The 16132-nt window shown below is 40.5% G+C and overlaps 1 protein-coding gene across 5 annotated transcripts in view; it reads left to right on the top strand.

The window, feature by feature from the left end:
* Window positions 1-16132, top strand: part of Ca-alpha1D (Ca[2+]-channel protein alpha[[1]] subunit D) — a 1588055-nt gene that overhangs the window by 1434803 nt on the left and 137120 nt on the right. For all 5 annotated transcript variants that reach the window (XM_083117527.1, XM_083117525.1, XM_083117526.1 and 2 more), the window contains one exon: window positions 9825-9941. In XM_083117527.1, coding sequence (XP_082973653.1) covers window positions 9825-9941 — 117 coding nt within the window. The remainder of the gene's footprint in view (window positions 1-9824; window positions 9942-16132) is intronic.

The following is a 16132-nucleotide window of genomic DNA, read 5'->3' as shown; positions in this document are numbered from 1 at the left end:
ACAACCTTGGTGACAATGAAGTTCGACCAGAAAGGAATACGTGATTGAATGCACAGAGGCATAGGCGGTGGAATGGGTGACCCGCAGAAGTAACGCATGTGTGTAAGAGGAGGCGTGTGAGCAGGCAAGAATCGTGATCCCAGCATGTTGCACCCAAGGTCACGTAAAGAACGAAAACGGGGAAATATACGCGTGACATTGAACTTCGACCAGGCACCAGACCCATACGGTAAATTCCAGATAGTGGCGCATTCGACGGAAGCATGACGTCACGGACACGATAGGGGAGTCCGCCGTATATAAGCGCGTGCTGTGCACCGAGAAACCGCAGTGCATCATCACCATGGCCAGGGGCAAACCTATTGACAACACCGTGACGAGAAGAGTGGTGGAGTTGCAACGGGATGGACTCAGTGAACGGGAAATAGGGCGCCAACTGAACTTACCCAAGTCAACCGTCCACTGCATCATCAAACACCACCAAAATTCGGGTACTACAGAGCCAGGTAAGGCCTCCGGTCGAAAACGCTTGCTGAGCGTACCTGACCTACGGATATTTAGGCGCTATATCCAGACCAACAATCATGTTTCTGTGGCCGAATTACGACTGTGGACTCGAGAACGCTTTCACATTGAAGTGTCAACCACAACCATTCTCCGTTACCTACAGCGATGCGGTTACCGAGTGTACAAGGCGAAACGTAAACCCTTCCTATCCATGTTGAACAAAGGCAATCGACTACGGTGGGCACGAATGTACCGGGGATGGACATTTCGGCAGTGGAACAGGGTTTTGTGGACGGACGAATCCATTTTCAATGTTGTGTACGGGAAAATACGGAAAACAGTCATTTGTTGGAAGGAGGAACAGAATGAAGCAAAATGTTATGCACGTCGGGTACAGAAACCTGTGTCAGTGATGGTCTGGGGATGCATGACGGCATCTGGGGTTGGCCTACTGCACGTCTGTGAGGGCATTGTGAATGCACACGCCTATACACGCATACTGGAGCGGCATCTTCCCACAGTGGGAAGGCACCTGTTCCACAGGCGGCGTCTCATCTTTCAACACGACAATGCCAGGCCTCATACAGCGCGGCTGACAAGAGAATGGTTGACTCGCCATCACGTGCGAACTCTGCCATGGCCACCATCGAGTCACGACCTCTCGCCCATTGAGAATATGTGGCGTGTTCTTAAGCGACGTGTGGAACAGAGGGGATCCACGACAGTGGCTGCTCTTATCGCCTGCCTGCAGGAGGAATGGCACCGCATGGATGTGGAATACCTTGAACGACTCGTCCGCAGCATGCCCCGACGCATTGCTACAGTTATTCGCCGACGGGGCGGCGTCACACCATGGTAAACAGGATCCCCTCTAACAGTGGTCGAACTTCAATGTCACGTGTAGATGGACGAAAATGTTTTATTTTGTGTGGACACCATACATTGCTGCGTTGCAGCGGAAATTTATGTTTTCCTTTGTTCCATGTAGCCTGCTGAATAAAATATGTTCAGCATATGCATGTGTTCTCCTTCTTTCACAACGCACTCCTATATTTGTGACTGGTCGAACTTCATTGTCACTAAGGTTGTATATCTGTATCCGTAAACGTTGTTAATGAGGTGCGGCATATACGACTGAGCAATGTTCTCAATTTGTTCCATGCCGTGGAGGAGTTTCGACACTTCGTTATCCTGTGGGCTAAACAGTCAGGCACGTTGCATGATATACAGTTAGAAGAGTCACTGATTCCATATTGGTATGTCCTATCTCTTGTCACTATAACACGATGAACCACTTTGTACCATATTGATTGGCCAGCTTCTGAAAGGTATTTGGCGGAGACATTTTCCCATATTTGTGGCCAATTATGTGTATTGAAATCCCTGACTATTCGTGGTACTGTGTTCTTTGAACTATTGATTTCACTATATAACTTTTTAACAGATGGTGTAATTGTCTCATGTCGTAATAACTGGTAGCATACCTGTAAAGCGATGTCCTTATAAAACAAAAACCTTTTGGGGATACTTTGGATATCGATGGGAGCTTCTAATGGAATGTTCCGTATTATCGTCTGTATACATGCTTGGGTCGTTGACTCGTGCAATGAGAAAGCTGTTTGAAGGCCAGTCTGTACAAACAATGCTCTTGCCTGTGTGTTCGCGTGTATTAGTGACAACCCACCTGTCTTCTCTGATAACGTGACCTCATTTATTGCCACCCGGAAAATTGTATCGTGCCACAGAAAGCAGCCAACAGCTTTGTTGACCTTGACTAAGTGCTGTGGTTTGAAGGGCAGGATTTTTCCTACATACCAAAGTTTAGAGAGAGCAAAAACATTGATAAATCTTACTCGTGCTTTTAAACTAAGAGAGCGCATCTTCTTCACTCTGAGGACGTAGATTTCCCTCTCGCACGTGAGTTTACTATTCGCTTCGATCGTTTCATCGATATTTGCATAAAAGTTTATACCTAAAACTTTTATTTTCTTGTCTACAGGGATTTCCGTATTGTTTGTGAAAGGATTCTCCTTGCCAAGGGGCATCAGGAATGACTTTCGTTTGTTTAGTTTTGCTCCTGATGTGTGGTCAAAAGTATGTATTTGGCTTTGAACACTGTACAGATCCCTTTCATCCTTGAGAAAAATTGTGACGTCATCCATAAAGCTGCCAACTTGTATTGTGGTGGAAGCCATAGAAATGCCCTGTAAATTATGCTGGATACTAAACAAAAAGGGGACTATTGTGAGGACGTACAATGTGCTACTCAAGGGACTACCTTGTAGTACACCTCGTCGCATTTTAAAACTTGTTGTCAAGAAACCATTTTTTTTAGTTTTAGCAGCATATGATTATATAATGTTTTGATCCAATTAATAAAAGTGTCTCCGAAGCCATATATTTCTAAGACTTTGTACAGATATTCGTGGCTCACTCTGTCATATGCTTGGGAAAAGTCTAAAGATAGAATTGCCTCTGGTGCATTCTTATTTTGTTTGGTAATAAATACGTCTCTTATCGTTTGCAGCAAGTGATGTATACTTTGAGACGTATTACAAGCGAACTGTAAATTGCCAATAAGTTTAACCATATATTTTTTTAAACGCTGATTTATGCACCTACTTATAAGTTTGATGTCACTACTCAATATTGAAATTGGCCTAAAATCTGTGACGAACTTTGGATTTGCCTTTTTGGGAACTAACACTGTAACTCCCGTGCTACTGGTCTTCCCTATTGGCCCTGTTGTCAACACTTCGTTGACCCATTTCGTTAATTCGTCCCCTATTAAATCCCAGAAACATTGATAGAATTCTGATGGTACGAGGGTCACTATTTATATTTTGAGCCTTGGCAACACTGATTGAAGTTAGGCGCGATTTGACGTTTGCACGGAATCGTCTGGCATTATTGACCATAACGTACTTCAAATGTTTTGTCAATAGCTTCATTTGTGTTGTTTATGTTGCCTTGTAGATTGCGCGACAACAATAAAATGGAAATAACTCGTGAACATTTTCGTGCGATCATTTTTTACGATTTTCGACGTGGATTATCAAGACAAGAGTGCATCGATCAACTTACTTCCACATTTGGCGATGAAGCCCCATCCTGTGAAACGCTGGTATAACGAATTTAATTGTTGCCGCCATTCGCTCACCGACGAGATTCGCGAAGGTCGTCCAAAATCAGTTGTTGTTCAAGAAAACATTGATGCTGTGCAAAACCTAATACTGCAAGATCGTCACGTGACATACTGTGAGATTGAGACAACCATAGGCATTAGTTCCACCAGCATATATAAAATATTACATGATCATTTAGCTGTGAGAAAGGTATGTTCTCGTTGGATCCCACACAATTTGACAAAAACTCAAAAAGACGCTCGCGTCAATTGGTGCAAACAAATGCTCAATAAATACAATCGTGGTGCTTCAAAAGACGTATATAAGATTGTAACAGGTGACGAATCATGGATATATGCATATGAGCCGGAACGTAAACAGCAGTCGACTGTATGGGTGTTTCATGATGAACCCAATCCAACAAAAGTTGTTCGCGCTCAAAGCACATCGAAACAAATGGTCACCTGTTTTTTCGGGAAAACTGGTCATGTGCCAACTGTGCCTTTAGAGGAACGTAGAGCGGTCAACTCTGAACGGTACACAACAATTTGTTTGCCACAGGTCTTCGGTCAAATACGGAAAACAAACAAACGCCGTCGGATCATTCTTCATCAAGACAATGCCAGCTGTCACACATCTCGTCTAACAACCGACTTTATGAACAGTCAAAAAATCGAATTGATGGGTCATCTGCCGTACAGTCCTGATTTGGCACCCAATGACTTCTTCTTGTTCCCGAATGTCAAGAATAAATTGCGTGGACAACGATTTTCGTCGGCGGAAGACGCCGTTGATGCATTCAAAAACCATATTATGGAGGTGTCTCAAGAAGATTGGAAAAACTGCTTTGACAAATGGTTCGAACGAATGCAAAAGTGTATTGACCATAAAGGAGAATACTTCGAAAAACAATAAAGCAGTTTTCAATGCCAAATTCCTGTTTTTTCATTGTTAGGCTCAAAATATAAATAGTGACCCTTATAATCCATCTTCGGCTGTAGTTATATTCCTCGGAGCTTTGAATACTGCATCATGAACCTCCTTTTTACTAAACGGTTGTGTGAGCTCAGTTCTTTCATTTTCCGTCAGTGATGCAGGGAGGTAGTTCAAAAAATTACATTGCGTTTCTATTGGTTTAAAGGCTTGACCAAGAAGATTTTTATAGTATTGCAAAAACCTGTCGTGTATACTATGAGGGCTGGTGTCAACTTCACCGGAATATAAAGTTAATTTATGAATGACGTGACTCCTGGCGTGTTTATGTTCTTGAAGAATGTGACTTAGTGTGGCTTTCTCGTCAGGGTCTATTGGAAGAATCTTGCTCTTTATTATTGCTGCAGTATTTCGTTTCCTATGTATAGAAAGTAATTCCGCTTTTATTTCATTTGCATAAGGACGATCGAAATTACCTTGCAGTGCTAAAAGATGGAGATCATTCAAGACTGCATACAAAAAATTATATTTGTTTCTTTGATCTCTACTAACCTCTGCACTGAAGAATTTACTGACCTGACGAAATTTAGGCTTAACTCGAGTTTCGCACCACTCGATTAGGGTCTTTTGCACTGGCCGAGAGGCCTTGAGTTCGTTCCACGTTTCCCTGATTATCTGGACATAACTACCATTGTGTAATAATGTGCTATTTAAAAGCCAGTATCCGCTACCTTGTCGGGGTTTGATCAAGTCAAAATTTATTTTGAGAATTGGAACACTATTGTCACTAAAGCATACTGGAAAATTTTGAACACTAATTATATATTCCTGAAATCTTGGTGCGACATAAAACCTTTCGATCCTTGACGCACTATTGGAGGTGATATGTGTGTAACCTGGACTGTCGCCGTTGGCGTGTATCCAAGCGTCACGCAGTTGTAACCCCTGCGTTAATTCATAGAGCGCACGTGAGAAGTTGTATCCTGGATTTTGATCTTGTGAACAAATTACGCAGTTAAAATCTCCCACTAGTATAGTGTCTAGTGTGTGGGATGACAACTCGGGCCCTACAACTGTTGAAAAAAAATCTTTCCCATCTGTTTTGGCTTCCTGACGGAGCATACACATTACAGAGAAACACTGAGCCTAATTTGGCACTTATTTGTCTGCCCGTGGGATGGAGCACTACATTAGGTAAATCCAAGTGTCGCCTACATGCTATGGCAGTCCCTTGTGCAAAGGGAGTAAAAATGTTGTATACTTTAAACATGCTCAGTACAGAAAAATCGTCTATGGCGACCTCTTGTAAGAGGGCCACATCAATAGACGATTTAATGAGAAAGTCATTGAGAGCAATTATTTTGGTCTTACTTTGCATTTGATTCAAATTTATAGATGCCAAGGTAAATGTTTGCATGATTATAACTGTCCACAAAAGAAAACTAAACTTACTTACATTCTTCAACATTACTGATCTCTAATATCTGCCTATAATGCATTAACTATGCTTTCCACTAAATAAATCTGGGGTAAGTTTATTTTATTTTATTTATTTTATTTTATTTATTAAACACAGTTACAGTTTAATCCGTACGGGTAGCACAGTAGGTTCATATACCATCGGTACATTGTCAGCGGGTATATTAACCGGCCTCCTGCGGACCTGGTTCCGAGAGGATCGACGGTTGGGACACTGAGTCACTAACTGACCCTCTTCCGAACACGCGATGCAGGTACGAACCTGCCCAGGGTATGTTACCCAATAGGAGTCTCCATTCATGATTACATATGAGGGTATGGGTTTACGTAGTATCATTTTGATGAAGACACGTCCAGTTCGAGTAGGGTAAATGTGATCTGCAGAGTATGTCTCGTCTTCAATTTTCAACACTTCCCATAAGATCTCATGACACGACTTATCACTTCTGCACTTAATTGAATTGGGACTACATGGATTCTGACAATTATATGTCGCTGGTGGGCCCATTCTACTTCAACTTTATGTTCACCATCTACGTCACTATACATTACCTCAGCACCAAAATCATTTAGTAACCGTTCTCCTACCACTTTTGTCGCATATTTCACGTACAAACACTTACGAAAGTAATCTATATCGAAACTGAGCACTTGGTTCGTAGGCACTTGGTAGACATCATGAAACCATCGATGAAGATCCAATGACGTAGGTCGCGTTTTGACATCAATGAAAACAAATTTCAAGGTGTTTTCTCTTTGTGTATTCATCATGAACTATTTCATCGTATCTTCACTGGCTCACGATAATTGTAGTCAAAACCTCGCTTGCACTCCAAAGGAAAAAAGAACTAACACAACACTAGCAAACCTAGCTAACTCGGACAGTTCGATCACTAAGCCTTCTCACGCGAAGAGCGGATCTCGCTACGAACTGATTCCTGCGAAAGTTGCAGGCAGACTGCGACCACTCCGCCACAGGGGCCGACACCACTTTGGCACTGTGACACAGTAGTGTTGTGGTGTGAATGCAGGATGTGTACCGAGCCCGAGACCAGATTCGGTTTTGTCTCGGTCTCGTCTCGAATTCGATACCGAGACCTCCTTTCTGTAGACGAGACGAGAACGAGACCACCACCCTCGAGACGTGTTTGAGACGAGACCGAGACCGAGACGGCCCTCTAGTACACGAGACGAGACCGAGAACGAGATCACCCTTTTGAACTCGAGACGAGACCAAGTAAAGTCTCGTCTCGTCTTGATTTCATCCCTAATCGAAACGTACATAACATTAACGGAAAGCACTGTATAGGTGCCTTTGAATCACGTAAAAGGTACGACGTGTTCTACTAGTATTACGTAATACGTAATTTGCGTAGTTCCTATCCTTACCGTCAGGGGGTCGCGTGACTTGCGTCAAGACCAGGAGACACACTGGAACGTAGTTCAGTAAGTGTGTCTGTTCGAGACGGAATACGTACAACACTGTCTGTCAGTGAAGTGCATATACTTTGCGGTTCAAATGGAACGTGTGTACGCTAACGAGGAATATGCGGACATGCATTTCTTCTACGGAAAAGCAGATGGCAATGCAGTGGAGGCTGCACGCCTGTACCAGGAAGCTTTTCCTCGCCGACGGCACCCTGATCGTCGCGTGTTCATAAGATTACACCAACGCCTGCGAGAACACGGAAGTTTTAAATATTGAGAAAGAAGCGGTAAGCCAACACATATCACGTGGAAGAATTTGAAAGTATTTTACAACGCGTTGAAGATGCACCAGGGACGTAAATTAGGAGGATCGCGGCACAGGAGCGAGGTGTTTCTCACAGCAGTGTGTGGCGCATTTTACACCGCCAGTTTCTCTACCCGTACCATCTCCAACGCGTACAATGTCTCCAAGCAACGGATTGCGAGGCGAGGGTAAGGTTTTGTGAGTGGATGCCTAAAAAACTGCATTACACCCACGCTTTTTAGGTGACATTTCGTTCACAGACGAAGCTGGATTCACTCGTGACGGGATTGTGAACTTCCATAATACTCACGTGTGGTGTGACGAAAATCCCCATGAAATGTTTGAGTCACGACATCAACGTTTCACCTTGAATGTGGGTATGGTTGTAGTAGATGATTTCATATTGGAACCTCACATCCTGCCACCCAAACTCAATGGTAGTGGGTACCTTCAGTTCCTACGTAATTATCTTCCACACCTCCTGGAAAATGTTCCACTTCACCAGCGGTTGTGTATGTGGCTCATGTACGATGGGGCACCAGCACATTTTGCTTTACATGTGCGGCGGCACCTTACGCGATGCTATTGCCGGCACTGGATAGGTTGTGCGGGGCCTGTATTTAGGCCACCACGGTCAACTGATTTAAATCCATTGGATTTTTTTGTATTTGGGGTCACATGAAGAGCATGGTGTACAGCTCTACTGTCGATAATGTTGCAGAGTTAGAGGAACGTGTGATTGATGAATGTGCACAAATAAGAAATACACCGGGGATATTGGAAAGAGTGCGGAATTCACTACACCGACGGTTTCGCTGTTGTGTGGAAATGAACGGAAGTCATTTTGAGCACTTGCTGTAACTTCTTGTACAGTGTTCTACCTGTGAAGTAAAGTGTATCATACGTGTTCAGGGTATTCTTTTAATACCTTCCTTGAAACTGTTTCCCATGTGAGGTCACATTCAACCAAAAGGTTTTCCCATGACATTCTTCAGCCAACGAGCATTTTGCTTGCATTTACTGTCGGTGTTGCTATGCCCATTGCCCCTCCGACAACGCAACCATGCTAAAATTATCCCGATTTCGTCTATAGTGTTTCCGTAATTGTGAATGATATCTGGATATCATGTAATTGACGTCCACCTGCTTCCTCAGATACGCCTTTCACGTATTCTTTCCACGGGGAACCCCATTTCCTATGGGGAGTCCCTTCCGCATATGTCCTACAGATATCCCATGATGCGTTTCTGATACAGCGCATAAAACTCCTTTATGATTTCTTTGGAACCGCCTTTCTTTCTTTTTTTTTATTTGAGATATTTTATTTTACTTCGCGTTTTGTGCCTCTTGGCTAATTTGCGAAGATGGGGATGAGTGATGAAATGATGAAATTGATGAATGGATATTCACAAACAACCATGCCCGAGCGGGATTCGAACCCGGGACCCTTGGTGTCGCAGCGCGATGTGCTAACCACTTAGCCACAGGGTCCGGCGGGACCGCCTTTCTAACTGCCATAGTACTCGTCCTACAGAGGTGTGAACTATACATTCTCACACTTTCGGTGCTGTCTAGCTTCGACACTGAGCATCTCTCGGAAGAGTGGAAAAGGATCTTTCGTCTGTGTTTGACGCGATGTATCTCTGGTTTCATTTAAAACCATCACTTATAATACACCCCGTATATGCTATGAAACTTTACTCAGCTTTTCGTACAGTGGTGCCGGATTCAACGTGCGAACAAAGTAGCAAGTTTGCGAACTTAATTGTCAGAACTTGTATTTCATCTATGTATAGTATGATTTCTAAATGTTTTGTTTAGTAGGAGTAAGGGGCAAGGTTTGCAGAGTTCTTACAGGTTTCAATGGTATCGAACTATATGTGAGGGTTCTTCGTCCAGTGTACACAGTGGATTGTTCTGATTCTATTTCACATTGGTAATTTTATAGCTTCGTAGTTTAAAACTCACACCTTCAAAGATACCCATGGCATTGTCTTATTACACAAGTAGTACTCTTATTATTAGTATTATTGTTTTCCTCTCTGCAGCACCATCTCCATACAGGATGTGGAAATAACAAAAAATGAAGAATCAATTCCATTACAACCAATCCGGGTTTCGAACGGGGACCCAGAAAATTCCTTCAGACCATATAATGTGATCGAGTAAGTACGATTATAATTCATAAAATACATTAATTTATATTATATGTTAAAATCCTTCATCTGGAAACTGCCACATGAAACTTTTGACATGTGTGTGTTTAAATGTTGATTTATTAAAAAAAAGTCAAAACCATAAATTATAACTTTGATTTTATGAATATTTAAGGCAGACGGGTTCTAGTATAGGACAATTCGAGGCACCTAGGTCGAGCGTAATCGAATCCTCAACAATAAATAAATCTGTACTCCATCCCTTTTTCATAGACGTGTCTAGAAATTTTATCTGGTTTTGAAACTTTATTGCCAATTTTTCTCCATTCTAACTTCTATTAAAACAATTTCTACGGAAATATTTTCTTTTTCTATTTGCTATTTGATGTAACCAATAATAACCTGGTAAGTGTCCTTTCGCAGTTTCTTATGTAACAGCTGAAGAGGAAAAATCTTACCCCGATGATACGAGTGTGTATGCGAATGGATATGTGGAAAAATTGAATGAAACACCAAATTTTGAGAAAAATAGTGAAGTAAGTAACTAATTGAGAAGACTTTTACAAATTTTAAATGGGATGTCATATTTTTTCACTTGCATTTCTCCAATGTTAATAGTAATTCAACTTATTTGTGTTAAGTGTAAAGGTCCGGGAAAAAGATGAATTTATGAAAAATAAGCGTGAACAAACATAAACGTGCGCAAGTTACATGGTAGTTCATTTCATCATGTAAAGAAAGTAGTAAATTTAATATAATTGACATTGGAAGTGTGCAAAATGTCTTACAAATGTGCTAGATATTTTGCATCAGTTATAAAACAAAATGCTGCCAGTATGTGCTATATCTAGCATTTCCATTATATAAGTATTGCTCTAACTCGCTTAACTTACGTTTCTTCGTTTCTGCTTTCTCTTGTTTTGTTTACTGAATGTTATCTCAGTCATGATATTCAAATAATATATGTATATATTTCTGAACAAAAGTAGTGAAGGAAGGGTAATGGAGAACAAAAACAGCTGGCAGATATGGGCAGTTATAAAAAACGGGAAAGGGAAGAGGAAGTATCATTGAAGCAGAAACCTGGGACATATATTACTACTTTAAAGGGTGGTACAGGAGATCAGAGGTAGTAAACTGTCAGAACGGTTTCATTCCGCGCTTTCTAGGCACGTATATACCAATTATGGACGAGGAAATTAAGGAAATAGACGACAAACAGGCAATAAACAACCTTAAAAATGGGAAGGCGGCAGGGATTCTATGGGAAAAGGTTAAAAAAAGGTCTAGAATGATACGACATGGTAATCATAACAACGAGATTCATCAATAAAATGTTCAATAAAGGTACTTTTCCGGATTGCTGAACTTTGTCCATTATTTTACCTATTTACAAGGAAAAAGTGGATATGCAAAGCCCGAACAATTACAGGGGGTTCTTTCAACTCTCGGTGCTAATGAGCAAGGTGAATACCAGTCTGTTATGTTCCAAAATTATGGGCTGACATATCTGGCAATTTAACTCCATTACAAACCGATATCCGAGACAATAGACAACATATTTATACTGCAAATACTGATAAGCGACTAACCCTTCAGAACTCGGATTTCAGAAAGTTACATAAAGACTCAGGCGGGGTATGACACACCCCATTATGTATGTGAATATTATTACCAAAAGTACAAATGTAACAAGATAAAAAAACAGGGCATTATATACACACACAAACATTACTCCCTCCAGACTATTAGAAAGTTGTTCTGGAACTTTCTAGCAGACAGCTCGACATTTTTGCCAAAGAAATACAAGATGAAGAAAGAGGGATATTATTGGAACTTGAAATAGAAGAAGAAGACAAGTTAAGCTACCTAGATATATTGAAAAAAAGGAAGAGAGGACAAGAAATTGAAACCGCTTGGCATCTGAAGAAGTGTGCAAAAGAAAATTTATAAAGAATGGTTATGAGAAGCACGATAGACTGGACATAGACAGAAGAAGGAAGAAAAGGGGCAGGGGAGAATTGGAAGAGAAAGAAAAGAAAGAAGGTTTGGAATAAGGAGTATGGGGAAGACCACAGAAAAGATATGCAAAGTGCTTAGGAAAGCGGGTATTAAAACACACAGGAAGGGAGGGAGGAGCATCTTAGGAATAGCGAAGAATGCAAACAAGAAAAAGGAAAACAGAGAAGAGGAAGAGGAAGGGATTATCTACGAAGTTAAATGTAAAAATGCCAGAGTGTGTACATAGGAGAAACGAAAAAGAGGCTGAAAGACAGGTTGAAACAACATAGGGATGATGTACGACTTAAGAGAGAGAGAGAAATGCGATATTTAAACACACGAGAGAAACAGAACATGACATAGAGGGCTAAGCAGATAGGAAGGGAGAAGAGAATGCTAGTGAGAAAATGGAAGGAAGCCAAGGAAATAGAGAAGAAAGGTGAAGAAGACACAATGAACTAGAAGGTGGGGACTGAAGTTAAACAAAGAATGGACGAAGGTGTTAGAAAGAGTGGAGAGGACAAGAGAGAAAGAGGAGAGGAGATGGAAGAAAAATGAAGGAAAAGGAGCGTCAGATAAGAAGTCCAACCATTGTACTCGTTTTGTAACGAAATGTACCACAAACATTTCGTTTTGTACCAAGTTCCTTATACCAGATATCGTATACCAAAATACCGGGGCCTGTCTGATGGCACAGTGGTAGCGTCGTCGCCTTGCAATCAAGGGGTCCCGGGTTCGATACCAGGTGGATCCGATCCCACTTTAAACTGTAGGTCCAGTCCCGATTAGCCTTCCTGTGCATAAAGTGGACTTAAAACACCAAATCAATCAATCAATCAACCAAAATACCTGGTTCCAGTGAAACGATAAAACCACGACAATCGAATTTCGACGTTTTTATGATGTCATCGAATTGTACTCGTTTTGTACCGAAATGTACCACAAAAATGTCGTTTTGTAACAAAATCCTTATACCAGATATCGTGTACCAAAATACCGGTTTCCACTGAAATAGTATTTTCGAAATTCGAAAATTGAGGTTCTGATACTGCCATCGAATTGTACTCGTTTTGTACCGAAATGTACCACAAAAATTTCGTTTTGTACCAAAATCCTTATACTAGATATCATATACCAAAATACCGGGTTACACTGAAATAGTATCTTCTGAATTCAAAAATTGAGGTTGTGATACTACCATCGAATTGTAGTCATTCTGTACCGAAATGTGCCACAAGAATTTCGTTTCGTACCAAAATCCTTATACCAGATATCGTATATCAAAATACCGGATTCCACTGAAATGGTATTTTCGAAATTCGAAATTTGAGGTTCTGATACTGCCATCGAATTGTACTCGTTTTTTACCAAAATGTACCACAAAAATTTCGTTTTGTGCCAAAACCCTTATCCCAGATATCCAAAATACCGGGTTCCACAGAGTTCATACTTTCACTGTCTGCACTCGGAAAAAAAGAAAAATATGGGAATGAAATTCAAGAGATTAAGATACAAGGGAAGGAATTTCAAAATGTCACAATGTGAGGATTTTTGCAGAACATTATAACGTATGTATAATAAATAACCATTAAAATGAGCACGATACATAAACATAGTAAACTGTATGAAACTGATTTGGATTCAGATAATGATTTTGGGATGGCAACGCGCCTTCGAACGGCCTTACTTGAAGCACGTTGCATCGTATACAGTACATAGAAATGCTTTAAAGTAGTTAGATTTTGAAAAACCTGTTGTAATGAAGATTATCTGTTAGATTGTTTGCTGCAAGTCACAATTTAAAAAAAATATGCGTGGGTTCGTTGACCCGAATCTCAGAGCAAGGTTCCAGATCGAAGTGACGGTAAGAGCGACTATACTATTGTCTGCTGGTTGCCTCAGCGAGCGAGATCCGGGCAAGTGTTCCGCTTCAATCGCTTGCGTGTTACTTTAAATCGCATTGTAAAGGTAAAACTTTGAATAGTCATATTAAAGGGGGATGTGTAAAAGTATTCGTATTTCCGATGTACTTCTGATGAAACGCCGATTTCAATTGTCACAAAAACGTTTAGGGGCAATAGGAAAACTAAATTTTCAACAGTGGGAAAAGTGACTGCCGCAATTGATTGAGATTGTGATCCATAAGCACATCAACAATGAGGCGTATTTTTACGACCTGGGTTTTTATTGAGATAACGAAGCGTTCGTAGACGACATTGTTGCTTGGCTCCACCAATATCTGCGCCAATAAAGCGATATCGGATTGCTGTGAAAGAATGAGACATGAGTTAATGTCGGATTCGACCATTCCGTAAACAAAGCTTGGGAGGGCACAGCAGTTGTTTCACATTGCAAGCATGTATTTAGAGGGGGTCCATGGGAATCGGACCCCCACCCCCAGGAAGACTTAGCAAGTACTAAAATTAAATATTCAAAATTGTTTAGCATTTCTTGTACAATCGATGGTTATACCCCGCTGAACTTATTGAAAAGGAAGGAATTTGGCTCATACGGCTTCCAAAGATTTATATACACTACTACGTATGATAATATGCATGAAATGTAAATCACGAAACTTACTTTTCGTCAATTCCAATAGGCAATTAAAAGCGATCAGAGTACAATTATTTTTGCCTATTACAATACGATCTAAGTTCTTTTTTTGTTATTCAATAAATGTCCAATTCTATGTCTATTTGACATAAATTTCCTTGCCAGAGCTGTTGCTTTTACACAAATTTTGGCGATATTAACTAGACGTAAGTTACATAATGGATAGATGTTGTTATATATCTTTTACCATTTTTTACCAATTCATGTCATAACAACAATGCAATATTAATTAATTTACATATTCAATTACTATTATTTTAATTCATTATAATTATTCAAATATTATTATTATTGAGAAACTTGGTCGCCCCCCCCCCACGAAATATACTTCTAGATACGTGCCTGCCACATTGGTATGTTTTCCGTCTAGGCTCAGGGTTCAGATCTAAGCTAAAAATGAAAGGTTCGTTGTTGTGTATGTAGGAAACGAAGATGGTTTTGTGGAAAGTGTTCATTTGTTGTTTCGTTCGAGAAAAGGAGTTGAGGCAGCGTTTTGAGACGTGATTCGTCGATATTCTACCCAAACTGCAACCAAATAGCGTAATTGTCATGGATAATCCGATAATCTGTATCATTCTGTTCGCAATGAGAATGTACCAAACAATGCTTCGAGAAAAAAGTACTTCAAGAGTGGCTTTCGTTGAAGATTGGCAAAGACAAAGTTTACTTTATGTCTGTACTTTGTTTATTACACGTATTCAAAACATTAAAGGGCCGTTAGTTTCTCAATCCAAATATACTTTTAAATTTGTAATTTCTTTATCTTTTCATGTCGTTAGCTCCAAGCATTGACATTTCTCCGCATGAAAATCTGCTGCACACAAGAACGTTCCGCTCCTTCTATGTACTTTCTCTGCGGACTCCGAGACGCAAATGTGACGGAGAAAATGTTTCATGCTTGGCGCGGAGTGATACATCAAGTTGCAGTGCGGTCCCAGCTGACGTCACTGTCAAGATAGGTTGCACCAAGGTATAAGTAGACATGAATCATTTCATGCAGTCCAATGATGCTCTAGCATCTGCACTCATAGTATAATCCTTTGTGGAGCAGGAGCTTGTGTTATTCTTTCCATGGATGTTTGTGTAGGCCCTTTACAACTATGTAAAATTGAAGCGCATATATGCTTTAGCCTATAGGCGTAGCTAGAACTTTATATTTGGCTGTGCAAAAAAAAAAAATGAGATCTTGTACCTTTTTAATAGCATATTTTGCTACACAATCTCTTGGCTCTTTAACTGCACTGATGTTTGTAAAGGAATATAAATTCACTAAATGTCAGTGTTGAAAATTTCTGAATATATGTAGTAGAAAAAAATCAAATTACATAGAAATTCCACACACACAAAATGTTCATAAATGTTACAAACAAATACATCAAAATACACGTCATCTATAACAAGAAATGTCTGTCAAAAGGTACAATGTTCTTAAACTCATCAATAACTTCATTTACATCAATAGACTAAGATTTTTCCTACTCCACAAATAGCAAGAGCAGGTCTTCCAATCTATCCTGCTTCTGAGTTGCTCTTAATTTAGTTTTAACTTGGGTAAGCTTGGAGAAAGCTCACTCACACGTGCAGCT

The sequence above is a fragment of the Lepisma saccharinum genome, chromosome 2, assembly GCF_977018435.1.
Source record: "Lepisma saccharinum chromosome 2, izLepSacc3.1, whole genome shotgun sequence".
In the NCBI taxonomy this organism is placed as follows: domain Eukaryota; kingdom Metazoa; phylum Arthropoda; class Insecta; order Zygentoma; family Lepismatidae; genus Lepisma; species Lepisma saccharinum.
The sequence above is the reverse complement of the archived record's forward strand: the minus strand, read 5'-3'. Positions and strand labels throughout refer to the sequence as shown.